This window comes from Nesoenas mayeri (assembly GCF_963082525.1).
Source record: "Nesoenas mayeri genome assembly, chromosome: 1".
NCBI lineage: Eukaryota > Metazoa > Chordata > Aves > Columbiformes > Columbidae > Nesoenas > Nesoenas mayeri.
This window is the reverse complement of record NC_137541.1, coordinates 30,785,056-30,801,104: the sequence shown is the minus strand read 5'-3', so window position 1 is coordinate 30,801,104 and position 16,049 is coordinate 30,785,056. Positions and strand designations below refer to the sequence as shown.

The 16,049-nt window shown below is 36.7% G+C and overlaps 1 protein-coding gene across 7 annotated transcripts in view; it reads right to left on the bottom strand.

The window, feature by feature from the left end:
- NRCAM (neuronal cell adhesion molecule) overlaps window positions 1-8,824 on the bottom strand; it is a gene marked incomplete at both ends in the record, with an annotated part of 69,344 nt that extends 60,520 nt beyond the window's left edge. For all 7 annotated transcript variants that reach the window (XM_080363554.1, XM_080363553.1, XM_080363555.1 and 4 more), the window contains 4 exons: window positions 268-390; window positions 1,308-1,504; window positions 4,384-4,489; window positions 8,719-8,824. In XM_080363554.1, coding sequence (XP_080219680.1) covers window positions 268-390; window positions 1,308-1,504; window positions 4,384-4,489; window positions 8,719-8,824 — 532 coding nt within the window. The remainder of the gene's footprint in view (window positions 1-267; window positions 391-1,307; window positions 1,505-4,383; window positions 4,490-8,718) is intronic.
- Window positions 8,825-16,049: the final 7,225 nt, after the last annotated feature.

Here is a 16,049-nt window from a genome sequence, read left to right as displayed (position 1 = left end):
AGACTTTTCCACATTTTCTCTCAAGCTCCTTTGTCTTCCTGTTCTTCTCCACTGTGTTAATCTACGATTTACATGAAGATCTCTGACTGCTTTTGGCTTCATGCTTTTGGGCTGCATGTCTGCTTTTTCTTCACTTCTACAGAAATGAAAATTCTTTTAATTTTAACTTAGAGGAAAACTCCACCATCTGTTGTCTTGGTAAGCAATGATCAACTGTACAGAAGACCTGCATAAAGTAAACTAATTCTGCATAAAAAACAAACTCACCATTATCCATCCAAAATATTATAGGTGGTGGTAAGCCAACAGGAGGTCTGCAGTGCAGAACTAGTGAATCACCTTCTCGAACATGATTTGGTTCTAGTCTTTCTTTTGTCCACAAAGGGGATCCTATAGAAATTAATTTTAACACACAGACAAACTATGCATTGACAAAAATTCTAGAATTTAAGAAAGAAATGCACATAATGTTAAAAAAACCCAGAAGAACTACATGCACAAAAATGTTAAGCTCTATCGTGATTACTAAAGATCTAACTTTTGTTCTCTTTAATGTTTCCTTGAGAGGAACATAGGTTTTCTTTAAACATTTTTTCAGCAGTTATTTGCTGAAAGTATACTCAACTGATTAAAATTATTTTGGCTAATCGCTAGAGGTTTTATAAAAATATCTTGCAAAGTTTTAACTATGATAATGGAAAAAAAAAAGGAAAAAAAAAGTGATGCACTAGATTAGAAAAAAGGTAGACCTTCCTGAAACAGTAATATACACATACAGCTTTATTAAAACATGTGAGAGCAACACTTTTTAAGCTGAGAACATTGAAAAACTGATTTAAGAAAAAAATCACATTAAAAATTATAGAAACAGTCTATCATTAATCAAAAGATTTTGCTTTATCTTCTTTTTGGTCCCAATCTGTTCTGTATTAAAGCTATTATAAAACCTATGGAATACAGAGAAAGAATAAAAATTGTCTTCATCAATTATGTGCATTAAAGATGTAAACATTTTATTCTAATTGTAGTGTCATATATATACAACCCAATTTTAAACGTGATAGGTCATCTAGAAGTACCAAAAAAAAATCAGGAAAGCATTTTGGTTATTTAATTTTCTAAGGAATATTGGAGAGAACATGCAATTCATTATTGAATCTGGCTATCAGGAATTATACAATACCTTTTAACATGATCACTTCGATGATTAAATTTTTATGACAGGAAAAAAAAAGGCAAAACACTCAGAAGAAAATAAGCAAACTTGAAGTGCTTCACATTTTATGAACATTAAGAGCTTCACTTACTTGAAGGCCTTATAACAATATTGTTGGAAATGGCTGCTCCTCGTTCATTCCTTGCTGTACACTGGTAAACTCCTTCATAGGCTTCTGCCTTCCCACCATTCATAATATTTATGACAAGGGTCCCTGAATTCGGTTTCATTGTTACCTGTGCATCTTTATCTATATCAAAATGAGTTCCATTGCGTGTCCAGGAGAAGCTAAAATAATAAAAACAAAAAGAAAACTCTCTTTTTCAGTTGCTTTTTGTAGACTGTATGGAAAGAAAGAAGAAAAAAGTAGTTTTCAATAACACATGGTATTTTTTCTTTAGCAAATAACACTTGTTCTCAAACAATATTATCTAATAAAGCAATGGAGCACTTTTTAATATAAGAAATCTGGCAATACCTTAATATAAAAGGCTTAGCTGAATTTGTTACGAGGAACCATTTCAAAGTCAATATTAAAAAAAACATTAAAAGATTCTGTAGTTAATCATATATGGCAAAGAACTGATTTTCTTTCTACTAAAGATGATACAGCAACATCTGCAAGAACTGATATTGCTAAATCTGCATTAGCATTTCCATTATAAAACCCATTGTTGAAAGGGTTTATAAACCTGCCTTTAAAATCTTGCTCTGGGCTGAAATGTGTCATCTCAGGTCCCAGCAGGAGACCATTTCTTTTAATTGGTTTGGCCATTTTGAAGTTATGCAAGTGAATTAAAGACTGTGTGGCGAGTTTGATTTCTTTTCACTACTCTAACACAAGCCGCCACAATTCTTTAAATGAAATTTTGCAGTCTGATAGGCCATAATTAACCTAGCGTATTTATACTGGTGTTACGCAAAGCAAGAGGTGTTTTGAAAAGTAGTCACTCAAAATGAAGCCTATTAGAACTCATAAAATAAAGTAAAAAAAGCAGAGATTTGCAGAGACTTATACTACTGTAAACACCAAGTTCTTACTTATGCTTTGTTAAAGGCCAACACTGTAGTTACAGAGAGCAAGACCAACACCTGTGAAGTGCTGAGCACTCACAGGTTCAAACACTGTGAGCAGCAGTTACCCTACTTGTTACACTTCACCTTCATAACCCCAAACACAAACACTATTTATACTTACAGTTTATAATGCTTCCTAAAAGTATAGACATATAAGCTACTAGAAAAGCTCAAATTTTAAGTGACTCAAATTGTGTGTGACCTTCTGCAGTAGAAGGGCAAGACTGGACACGCTATTTGCACTATGTGGTGGGGGAGAGCAGAAGAAGTGGACATGCCCAGCAGCACCGCACCACACTGCGGTGTTTTTTGGAAACCAGTGTGCACAGTGGGTGAATCAACAGTCACCCTGTTTCTGACAACCTTGCGGGTGAAGCTGTAGAACACGGGGTTCCTGTAACCTTCTGCTACCAATAACAGCAAAGGATACAGGGAACTGTGATGCAGCTTCAAATGAGAGGTGGCAAACGCGGTACAAAACCCTGAATTTGAGCGACATGAAAGTCAGAATCTTTGTGTCTCAAAGTATAGGCAGCAGCACATCCATAAACCCTTATGTCAGCTGCTCTAACCAATAAGAAAATACCCTGTTTTTAACAAACAATTCAAACTGAGAAAGTTCATCTTCAACTTCAGAGCTTTGAAGCAGCTCATGTTCCAATATGCATCTGCAGGTCATCAAGATTGATGGACCAGGCTAATTATTGAAGTAAATAATTTGGATGTCGTATCTTTAAAAATTAGCAAAACTAAGCACAAGTTAATAAAATTAATGAGGAAATTCTGCAGTTAAATCTTGTCACTTCCTCTGTACCAGAGGAACAAAGTGAAACAGATTTGATGGGAAAGATGAGGCTGCACAGCAGAGAACCCTGGCACATGATTCAGATACGTTATTCTCAGGGCCGGTGCTCTCAGTTTCTCAGGTAAATCCAACCCAAAAAAGGCCCTCAAGAGAAACTTCTGCAGAAGCAGTACAGTTGTCCCAAAGTGCACACTAATCAACTGATCCTCCAGGTCAACACCCAGACTCTTGAGAATGGCACTGTGCCTGCTAAATTAAAATGCTGGTAAACAGAGCAGTTTTATTGGCACTCTTACCATTAACTTAACATTAGAAAGGGTGGCAGCATCACAGATAATCTCCCCTCTTCTCCATTCGGTTGCCCAGCATGATAATGACCATGACTCCAAGGCAACCAGAAGGAGCAAGGTTTAAAAAACCCTGGTTATTCAGAAGAAGTACATTTAATGAGCTCTGTGTCTGTCTGAATGAGCAATTACAGACTGACCTTGCTGAAGTTGTGGCACACCACTACTGAGAACAGAGATGCACGTTTCTCTTTATAGTCTCTGAAATGAGAAGCAGCTACCAGCAATGCCAGAAGACAGCACAGCTAATGCTATTTCCAGTGCAGGTACTCACTATCTTGAAATGAGTATTTTCAAATATTTCAAGAGACTGAAACAGGGCCTTAAAATGGAAGATGATCAGGAATCTGATCTATATGCAGCGTTACCATTTCTGCCAAATGCAAAACTTAAGGCTGTTAAATACACTTGGTAAATCAAGGCCACTGCTCATTAAAACTGATACATATTACACAAAATGCATATGTATTTCAACATGAGCCTCATAAAATGAAATTATTTTTAAAAACTTAAATTTGAATTTATTAGCGTTACTATAAATTTATTCAATGTCCATTCTTCTTAGACACTATGCCTAAAGCTGGATGTGGTCCAGTTCATAGTATGGAACCATAGTATGAAAGCACTCTTAGTGCTTTCCATGGGCATTTATCTATCTGCTCCTGTAATAACTGAGTATTATTTTATTGTTAGAACTTTAAGGAGAAAAAAAATAATAGTTACTTGATGATTACAGTAAAGTTTCAATGTCAAGGACGAGAAGAGTCAGATTTATGACACTGTCAGCTGCTAAATTACAAAGGTAGAGCACGTGCATGTTTCTGCATGTGCCAGCACACGCATATGCATATACCTGTTAGTTTGCAAAAGTTACATTATTTTCTCTTAGATTTCTTATGCTGTTAGGCCAATAAAAGCAAAACAAAATTGCTACTAACCTAGGAGGTGGTTTTCCTTTTGCTTCACATTGTATTACAATATTCTCTCGAGGGTCAACAATGTAATCTTTTGGAGATTGCTGAGTTATTGTAGGAGGTTGCGACACTTCATTATGGAATATAAGAAACAGAGAGGAATTTAACAATATTTTCCAGGTATCAGCAAGACAGTCTTGTAAGCAGAGAAAGCAGAATTGCAACAGGCAACCAAATAATTGACAGGAGAGTGGGATTAAATTATCCTGTGTATTCAGAGGCTGAAGCCCTCTACTATTGTAAAACAGTGCCACTACGCCAACTTCCAAAAGAGCTATGCCAGTTTACAGTGGATGAAGATCTTGGCCAAAAAGTTTAATGGATATAATTTCTATACATCAGAGTTCAAAGGACACTTGAATTCTAAATCCAACATATTCTGAATAAAGTTGTGAGACATATACCCACAAAAATGTTTTTTACCACATAGAAGGAAAAAAATATATTGCTTTCTATTTCTTAACATTTTATGTATTTCCAAATTCTCTAGGGATATAAACTTTTCACACATTTATTGTGCTCAACATATTGAATTAATCTACAAAGCATTTTTAGGAGCTACTTTTCAGGAGTAAAAAAATGTGTTAGAAATAAAAGACTCTGTAAAAAATGATAAAAATAGTAGCTAGTTTCCAAATACAGTAAACATGTAGGAAAAGCCCACTACTGATTCTCCTTAAAAAAACCCAACAAAAATACAGTCAACCTTGTGAATTGCCCCAGGAGAAATAAACATTTAACATTCATGATTTATCAGGTACTCTAGAATGGGTAGCACAAAACAGAATTTATTCACCTGACAAAGTAGTTGGTGCCTACCTATTTAATGAAATTCGTAATCTGTTACCATTATCTATACCTATTTTTGCATTAACTATTTCCTGTTTATCTTAAGATAGTGAGAAAGGTATCTTCCTCACCTTTATTCACCTGTTCACATTTTAGTGTCATCTAAAGGAACCAGTTTAATAACATGCCCATAAACATCTCTGTGTAAATGTTGCAACTTCTCTGTCCAGCAATACACTTTACTACCATTTTGGGGTCATTTATAGCCACTTTAGCAAAATATTTCAATCATTACAGTTAGTGCTCACTCTATTAAGTTGCAATGGTAAGACTGAGGTTTTTCTTTAAGTCTTCCCTACCATTATACATTAAGTACTCTGCTGCACAGAAAGAGGCAGCCATCTGTAAAGCCCTACCCACAAGAAATAGCCGGAAAAAAAAAAAATCAGATCATGGAATCATAATGAAATACAGCAGCTAAGCGGAACAGGCCATGCAGAGCTGGATTTGTTCCTCACTGCAGAGAGCAGAGTGCTTAAAAGAGAAAAGCTACACTTTTACATGATGATAATGACTTTCTGTGTATTCCTTAAAGTAGCGCTTTGAAGACAATTATTTTCCTTCTCAGAGGCAGTTCTTGGGGTCTGTACATGTCAGATGCCTGCTTAGGAAAAGCAAGCACCCTCTGAAACAGGACACAGCACAAACACTGCCCCACATACAGGATATTCCACCTGACGCACATCAAGCACCTGAAGTTTCCACTTCTGTCTTATGCACTGCCCTTAAACTTATTAAATTAACCATGACACTAGAACTGAGTCAGGAGATCCCATGAAAGATGAGGTCTACTTAAATAACTGTATCCACTGTTTTTTAAGGATATAAAAGTCTCTCTGACTTGACATGTAAAATAGTATGCAAGTACATATATTCCAATCATTTTTTTAAAATCAGATATATTTATTCCTGAAAGTAGTAGTAAAACATTGTTCATGCCTGTATTAAGTAAGGATTTTAATGTTCAGACAGCACACAATAAAAAAATCACACAATCAAAAAATCACACATTAATTTGTTCAAAATATCAGAACACTGCATGCACAAAACATCTAGCTACAGCAAACCAAATTATCAACAAAATGTCAGAATCACACATGTTTGGACTGCAAATTCAATTCACAACACAATCAGTACTAATTTTGAGCAGCACACAGCCTGGTTACTGTGGATAGCAACTTACATTCTTCTAGAAGTTTTGCTTTTATTCCCCCATCAGAATCAGCAGTTGAATGGACAAATGGAGATTAAAGAGAAACATTTGTTAGTTAAAAGAAAATGGACATTTTTGAGAGGGAAGATAAGTATCTCTGACAAGTACACTGGTCACCATTAAAAAGAAAACATTTAAAACATTTAGCACTGTAACCTATGCAGCAATGCCTGAAATTCCAGACACAATTTCCATTAGGTCAGATATTTCTACATTTATCTCAAAGTTCATGGTATAAGAAACTTTTCTGAAGTGTTGACTTTTTAAGGGCAACCGTGGTATGTGATTTTAGCCTTGCAAAGACACAAAACACTGATACTGAGTAGACAGCAAATCAGAATTAATGGAGTGCACTGCCCCCATGCTGAAGTCAAAATCAATCCACCCATATGATTATATGGAAGAACAAAGAGAATGCTTCAGGCTAAAATCACTCTTACAAAGACAAAAGCACCTACTTCTATTCAACCAACATGTTTGAAAAATAAGTAAACAAACAAACAAAAAAATCTCAGCTGTCTTATCTTCATTGATTACTTCAGATATTTTGCATAAATGTCTCCTCATCCATAATGTTTTAGAGCAAGTCAAACTGCTTTGGGTCAGCTACATTGCCAGTCATCCCTTACCTACTTTGAGACACTGATGAGCATAGGAACTGCTAACCTGATAAAATCTAAAGGTTCAACTAATTAAGTATGTTCTCACCATCAGGTCTGTGTGGTGGGTATGCAGGGAAGACCCACAGAAAATACGAGTCCTTCCCTTGTGGTACTCTCCCAGAGCCATTCTAACCATTATTTATGAAAGCAATAACATAGTTATAGATGTAATTTTAGTTAACATGATTTTTGGCTAAAAATTCAAGTATTTGAATTTATCAGACCTAACAAAGATATTAAACATTATGTAGTAGGGGACATGTTAATTAAGAGTTAACAGGATACAGCTAAAAGGGCTACTCATTTTTGTCTATTGATACATTTCTGGTTAATTTAACCTGAAGTGTTGCTCTATACAAAAGCTATTAGAGTGGTGCGTAATTTACATTAGTTTCTAAACTACAAGGTGGGTTTAAAACACTTTTTCTAGCCTGCAAAAATATTTAGGGAGAAAAATTAAGCTTAGAAAATAAGACAGTGATTTATCCAACTTTTAAGCCTTCTTTAAATCACAGTTTATTGCGCTAAAGGCATTCGCAGCACAGCAAGTTTGACGTAATTCAGATATATTGATCTTGTTACAGAAATACAGGTCATTGGTTTGACAGGCTTGTAAATAATCATGGGAAAAAAAATCACCAAAGCAGTTGCAATTTAGGTCAATGATTATTAAAGAAAAACATGCATTTATGGAAGGTAGGCAGGTATAAAAAACAAAGGGGTAAAGAATGCCATGCGGATTAGAATCATAGGCAAATTTAGTGATTTATTAATCCACTAATTTAACACCAGTTCTAATGTTCTCTTCTCTAGTAATTAGTTTAACAAATGAATAGTCACTATGAGGTGCAACATGGTTCAGTGAATTCTGAAAATGTGATCAGGCTTATCATAAGAAGAAAATAACAACCCAAAGCATGAATAATTTCATAAAATTAGCTACTAGAGCTATAAAAAAGGCACCTACCATTGCGTCCTTTTCAGCGTGGGGGACTACATCCAGGGTTCCCTACTATCAGAGTCTTATCTTAGACAAGAACTTCAGAGACTTTGGGATTTCCCCTCTTCCAGATGTTTCCTCACTGGTTAATGCTAGAGTTCCCAGCTCAGCACACATTCTTTAACTTAAAGTTAGGTACTTAACTGTTTTCAGGCACTACTTAGGAAATCTAAGAATAAAATTTAGTCTTCTGGGTCAAAAAGTAAGATGATTTCAGTGTCTGAACTTTAGGTATTTGAATCTTTTACTAGATCTCATATCAGCTCCTGGATATCTCTTGTATGAAATACATATTCAACAAATAAAGTGTTCAATAAAGGCACACCAAAGTGTGAGTATCCTTGAGAATCCTATGTTAACCCTTCTAAAGTGAACAATGTAAGTTATTTTATACGCAGAGTTTTTAAAAATCTTCAGTAAATTAGTGTAAATATTCATAATCACAATGTCCTGACTGAAGTGAACAAATACGCTCCATATTTAGCTCCCTGTTGGAGTTATCTTCATCTCCCTATACAGAAATTATTTAACTAATCTTCCATTATTCTGCACTTCTTTAGCAGGTTAATACTTACAGTCAAGAGGTACATCCAATGCGGAAATCATTTGGCACAGAAAGAGGACCAAGGAAGCTTTGCTTGCAGATACAGTCTTCTTTTTCATCATGATTTTAGGCTGCATTGAGTAAATCACACTTGAAGAATGAAGTTCAGCTTCATCAGACTAGGTAGCTTGGAATAGTTATGTAAATACAGACAAGAAACCTGGTAAATAAAAATAAGACAACAACAATATGTAAATACTATAGAGCTTAATAATATTATGAAATACTAGCAGTCTACACATTGTCTTCAGGGATAATTGTCACACCATGTGCTCTAATGAAATGCAAGCAGAGATTCAGAAGTCCTTAGGACACCTGTATCATAACACTTTTCTAAGGAAACTAGTGAACAACTCCTAGAACCTCGTTGAATGAAAATACAAATGCCTCTCCTAAGAAGGATAAAGCATCAGTCCAGCTAGTTAAAAACCAGCATACACTAAAGATAAGAGTCCTCTGAAGTAGATTTAGGACACTGAATGCCCATCTAGTCTCTCTTTCAAACACCCCGCACAATTCTTGGAAAGAATTATTTTAGGCATTTACCCCAATGAACACATTTGCAAAAATTTGCTAAGTAAACCACAGGATCTTCTTACAGCTTTGAGTTAGGTATCTTAGCCTTTTCTTGCTTTGGAATTGTTTCTAACAGACAGCTGTGTACTGAATATAGAACACTTCATGGATTGCCACGCTGAGGTGCTAGCTTATGTACTGTATAGGAACCTAGGCTCCTGTTCCTGGATTTCTGATTCTAGTCAAAATACACAATATCAAAATACTTTGTCATTTATAGTCTGAACATCCAAAATCTAATTAACTGGCAGCATACTACCAAACTCTCTTCTCCTGCTTTCCTATGTGAAGAGATGGCAGAAATTAAACTTAAGGAAAATCTGTTCTTTGAAATGTGTTAGATTTTCCCCCTCAAGCAAACATGAGAAATGATATTAACCATGGCAGAATGATTCTGGCTCCCTCATTTTTACTGCATTCAGGGCCAAGCTCTAACTGAGAAGAATGCTGAAAGAGTAAAAACTAGCTCATTGCAAGTCCCATCATCATCATCGGTGATGTAGAAAGAGCCATAAGAATACAGTCTTAGAAATCCAAATAGTGCTTACACAATGCACTCTCAGTAAACGGACATCAGCCAAGAAAGTACTTCCCAGGTGCTAGAGTGATCAGAAAATTCACAGCGATCAGCATTAATTTCCCTGGAAGAGAGCACTTGCTCAGCTATGCCTACCCATGTGAAACACAATGTTATCAAGTCCACAAGGAGTTGAAGTTGAAAATAAGCAGATCCCTTACAAATGTTAAATAAAGAAATATTTGTGCTTCCTGAAGTTACTTAAACCGGTCTGTGCTAAGAATTTCTGTCAATCTTCAGGTTACAGAAGAAATTATGTCCCTTAACTGCTGCTATAAATGGACTTTGTATACTGGAACTAGAACTGGAAACCAGAACTGAGCTCAGCATCTCATCCTAACCTAGCATATCAAATTTCCTGATTCTTACTGTCACTATAACACAAATGTTTATTTCAAAATCCAAATATCCCAACAGGTTAAACTCCTAGAGACGTACTGCTCCTTGGAGCTCTTGGGAACTGCTGACTGGGGTTCCATGTGAGAGGGCAAATTGCTTATTCACATTCAAGAGTAGCTACACTACTGCATACCATAAAGAAAAACCTAAGTATTTGTCACAGCAGATCAGAAAGATTACAAAACTCATCAGAAGAGAGAAGAGCTGAGTTCTAGACTTTGCATAATCATTTTATACAAACTGGAACTGCAAAGGCAGACAGCGTGGCAAGCCTCACCCAAAATACCCAGAAAGTGGTTGATGCATACAGCAGGGAAGCATGACAGGTATTCAGACTTTCTTAGAAAAATAAACTGAACTTTCCTACATTTTAAATTAGCACCTTAAACACTGGAAGTTTAGCTGGGAAGTGTTATTTCCCTCCCACTTTTGGCACATATAGCTTCATACACTCCCTCTGAAGTAAGGGGAAGGATAAAGGCTTGTCCTGAGAGGGCCTGAGAGCACTCTAGTGTGTTTCCCACCATGGAGTGCTCTCCAGAAGAGCTGATTTTGTTCCATCAGCTACAGCTGCCTACTCTTCTCCAGCTAAATGAGGTTCTCACACACTGTTTTCCTGATCTTTATGTCATCTCCATATTATAGCATCACTGCAATTAGCAAGGTGCCTTCTCTGTACAATGTGTTTGACCCAGGATTTGCAAGACATACTTTGAAGTATTCTGCAAGTGAACTTTGACTTTTATTGTTTCTTCTTCAAGCAAAATTTCAGCTTTCCTTACAAAACTCTGAGAACCTGATTATCCACTTTATTGTCTTGTTCTTTCACCATGTAAAATGAGTATTTCAGTAATTTGAGAGTATTTTAAAATTAAATTGTGTTCCCTTTGAACAAGTACAAATGAATACACAAGCGGGGGTGAATCAGGCATGTGCAATTAAAATTATTGTGAAAGTAATACCCTTGAGAAAATGCCTCATATTGCCTACCTCTGCTACTGAAATGGTCCAGTAAGATAACTATTGAGTCTGCTGCTGGGATGTTTGGATATAATTTGGAAATTCAACAGGCAGCAGGAATTATAAAGCTGAGCTTGCATGCTGACTTTGTCATTCTTCAGAGAGGCAATGTGCCCAAATGATTTGTGATAGAACATATTTAACTGAAAATGATTTTAGGTTTGTCAGCACAACCGGGTGCTCTTGTTGAATATATTCAAGATTAAATCTGACATAATTTAGCATGAATACAACAACTGATGAGTAGAACTAAACATTGCTTTGCTATAATACTATCTGCTACAAAATAAGGCCAGGCCTCTAAGTGCAGATCCATGTAAAGGCTTCAGTTTCAAAACTTGAAATATTCATATGGCAGATTGCCTTTTCCTCCAGACAATTTATTAAGATCTCTCATAACTCAGACACTTTGTCCTACCCTTTTCATAGGAAAAATACACAAATTCACAGCTCCTTCAGGAGTCTGTTCACTGATTTGTAAAAAATATGATTCTCTATACCAACATACCTCTTCTGTACGTAACAAAATGTCACTTGTTCTATCTTCTGTTCTTTCTGAGGTGTTAATTGTGACTAAAAACATGAACTAAAGTTTGAAGATATGGTGTAGCAAACAGAGGTCAAGGTAATTATGAATGCATTACATTGCTCCTCATGAGAACAGTACAGGACAAACATTTAGTCCTTGAAGCTCCTTTATTGACAATCCTATAATAAGACCTGCTAGCTGGTTTGTTATTCATTTAAGTCTGGTTCTGGTATGTTTCATTATACCGCCAATTTTATATTTTTATTTATTGGTTTCACATGGTAGTAAGTCAAATGCTTTTCAAAGTCTATTACATCGACATCATCATCTTATCGAACTTGTAATTTTATCTAATATTAAAAGAATAAAATCAAGTTTTTGTCAATCATTTGTTTTACAAGCCCTACTTTCCATAAAACGATGTTGAGTAGAATTAATTTTACTCATGGCCTTTAATTCCCTATCAGCTGACTCCCCAATCAGCTTTTTCCGTATGTTCACTGTGATTTATATCAGGCTATATTTACCCTGCTCAATCTGCTGTCTACTCTGAAACTGGGCAGAACACCAGCTTTCTTCCAGTTGGAAGGAATGTACTAAAAATGAAAACCTGTAAACCAGAAATCTCCCCCACTGGCTCCCCTCAAACTCACAGGTAGACTCATCGCACCTAGACCTGCTGACTAAAAATAGGTATCTTCGACACATATTATTTCACATCTATTAATGGCTATTAATGGCAACTGAAAAAGCTCTGCATCCTAACATGATGCATTATACTTTTTGTTCTAATTGATCATGTTACTCCTAATGAAAAATTAATGGGAAGAAAATAAAATGATTGTGAAGTAGCTCACAAAACAGTGCTAATCCTGTTTCTGTTCTTAAGACTCAGTCCAATTAGAATAAACCAAATATCTGTCTGCTTGACTCCTTCATGGCAACAGCCAACACATCTGCCACAAGAACAGAAACTCTTTCACACAAGTATCATTCCTGGCTGTGCATCTGCTCAGCTGCAGCACAAAGAGATCCAATTGCTTCCAGTGTAACTTCAGCATCAACTACTGAACCAGCAACAAACCGGCTTCATTATCCACCCATTTTGCATTGCTAGTGAACTGCACTGGTAGCTGCTCACCTGCCACCCACTAGCTGATGCAGTCTTGCAAGAGGGTGACTCCTCTGGCCCAGCCAGGACTGAGCAGGGTCCTGCAAAGACACAAATGCTCTGGGTCTACGTAAGCACAGCCAACACCAGACCAGTCATTTAACAGTGGTTTCTTAGGGCAGGTTGGGAGTATAAGTGAAGATATGATGTCTGTTGGGGTAATTCAATAAGACATCCTCCCTCCAGCAGCTGCTCATCCATTGAATGGGAGACAACAGGTTCCAGGTTAACTTTGATCTTTTCCACATTGATAAGGCATAGGCAATTTAGATTTTGTCTTGTTTACTTGCTCCTGGGGGTTTGTGTGGATTGGTTTGTTTGGTTGGTTGGTTTTTGTTTGTTTTGTTTTGGGGTTTTTGGTGTGTGTGTGGTTGTGGGTTTGTTTGTTTGATTGTTTTTTGTTTTGTTTTGTTGTGTTTTGTGTTCTGTTTGTTTTCTTGCTTTGTGTGTGTCTGGTTTTTGTTTGTTTTGTGGTTTTTTTGTTTGTTTGTCTGTATGTATGTTTAGTTTTATTTTCTCCAGATATTTTTGCCTTTTTCTTTTTGGCATCCTTAGTGTTGTTCTTCCCCGAACACTATAAAATTTTCTACCTGCTAACTGCAGCTCATTGGTAAATCACTATGAACACTGGGATATAGCTAAAAAAGCAAGCATGTAGGTCCTTAAAAATTCCACATAGCAAAGTCTTATTTCAACTGCCTGCTCTATAAGTACATGTGTCATGTCTTAGGAGCACCCAAAAATGCAGGGTAATAAAACCAACTAAGCATGGAGTTCAAATGTCTAATTAAGGGCTGCAGAGAAGCCCATAAATTCAGTCATGATCCACAGACTTGCACCTTCTCTTGAGAGCAGCCACTTAGAGTTGATTTTTGAAAGGCTGGAGCAAGTCTCATCTGTCCTTTCACATTTGTTTACATATTCCCTGGGGACCTATACTGGATTTGGCCCTTCTGAGGATTTAAACAGAGGAGCACTTACTTTCTAGATCCTCCTCAGATTAAATTATAAGCTGCTTTGGCTGGGGCGATTACATACATAGCAGAGCAAAGCTGTGGATAGCCCTCCAACAGAGAGGTAAGCCTAGTAAGCCTGGCAAATTTAGATGCCTCCAGAGTCAAATCAGCAGCTGAGCAGCATTTTTGGATTGCAAATGTAAACTCAGACATCTCAATATTGCTTGGCTACTTTATAGTGTCCTAAATTCTTGACTGGATTCAGACTTTTTCACCATCTCACAACAGAAGATGGAGTAGAGCATAAAAATAACGGTTTAGTGCCATTTTTTCCATAGTCCTTCAGAGTCATTACAGCCTGAGCAAATATGCTTCATCTTATGCATGTATGCATACTTTGCTGACTTTCAAAGACTTGGTCGAAGTGCTTGAATTGAAGGCAACTTTGCAAGTCTGCTGAAGACTATGAGTTTACACAGGAGGGAGTAAAAACCTGACTTGCATAGGTTTAGAAAGAGATGCATTGCCTTGAAGTACATCACTAAATCTCGTGATCAAGGAGAGTAAATAATTCAGTTTGATTATTATATTTCTCAGTGAATTAGAAGTAATTCAGAGCAAGTGAAATAAAACACATTTTTACAGCACGTAAATGCTAAAACCAGGTGCCCACATGATGGTATTGTTAGGATACCTCTTCAGGCTATGCTTTGACATTTTTAGAAGCATGCAAATGATCTAGTTGCTCACTAAGTCTACTTTCAGATCTAATTCAGACTGAGCTTCAAAAAGACAAAGGTTTTCAAGTAGCCCATATCTTTCCCTCTGAAAGGTTTTGCAATAGATCAAAAAAGTGCTTATGAGAAAAGCATCTGTGAATCATCAGAGTGCTATTACAGTCATACCATACTGTGCAAACAGAACCAGAAGGAAAAACTGCAGAGTGGGCAGAAGGAAAATGCACCATCATCCTGAGCGAAGACTCCCAATTCAATGACTATAGTTAGTTCCTTGTAAATATGCAAAAGGGATGCTCAGCTGAAATGCTCCCTGAAATGTTAATTTCTTTACCCAGGAGATATGATGAAAGGGATTTTTTTTCCTCCTTTTCTTATTTTAACTTTTTTTAACCCATGGCTTAGCAGAAGGTAATAAATTCTGCATTACTCTGGTTAATTACCTTCTTTACATCCCTACAGCTAACCCCAAAAGCACGATCTGTCCAGAAGTATTCCTGCAATCCTGGAGATACTCTTGTGAAAAGCATACTGTGAACAAGAGCAGAATCTGATTCAGAGAAACTCCTCCCTTTGGGAAGTAGAGCAGAAACCACTAATATTAGCATGAAATGCCAGTATAGTTATGCCAGGGAGGAGGTCACTCAGAATAGGAACAGTGCCAGAAACTGAGGACTAAGGCATTCTGTCAGAAATAAAACCCTAACAAGTACATGAACAAAGGAGGGTAAACAGTGCTGAGGGAACAAACTGTACAAACTCCAGCTAGCTGCCTTGGGTAGATCTTTCGGAAATGGGGGTTGGGGACTGGCCACCTATGTGCAACATCTATTTAAGAGACAAAATTTAGCATGTTTGCTGGTTTAATTTTAATTAATTCTGTTAAAGGAGTTACAATTACATTTGTTTGCTTGGAATCTCTGCCCACCATTAAAAACAAATGAACAGAGAGCTCAGATACAAACACTTCTATGCTTTGGAAATATCCCCACTTTTGTTGCTAAAAGTGCTGATATTGTTAATGATGATTACAGCTGTGCAAATTAGGTCTGTCCCTGCTTTAAACAACACTAGCTCGTGCTGCCACCACTCCCAACAGATGATATCAGAATTAAGCAAATGAATAAAATCTTTAAAACTTATTTGCGGATCTCACCACTATTGTGCTACATTTTATAGTCAGGTCACCACGCTCAGGTATGCTACAGAGGACCATATGTGCAGGGATGACTAGCGCCCTAATGACTGTCTCAAAGAACTTGCCAATTCTAAGATCTTCTGACTTTATCACTGCTCTGTATGAGCATCTCTAGTTCTCCCTCGCTCTCAAATAATGT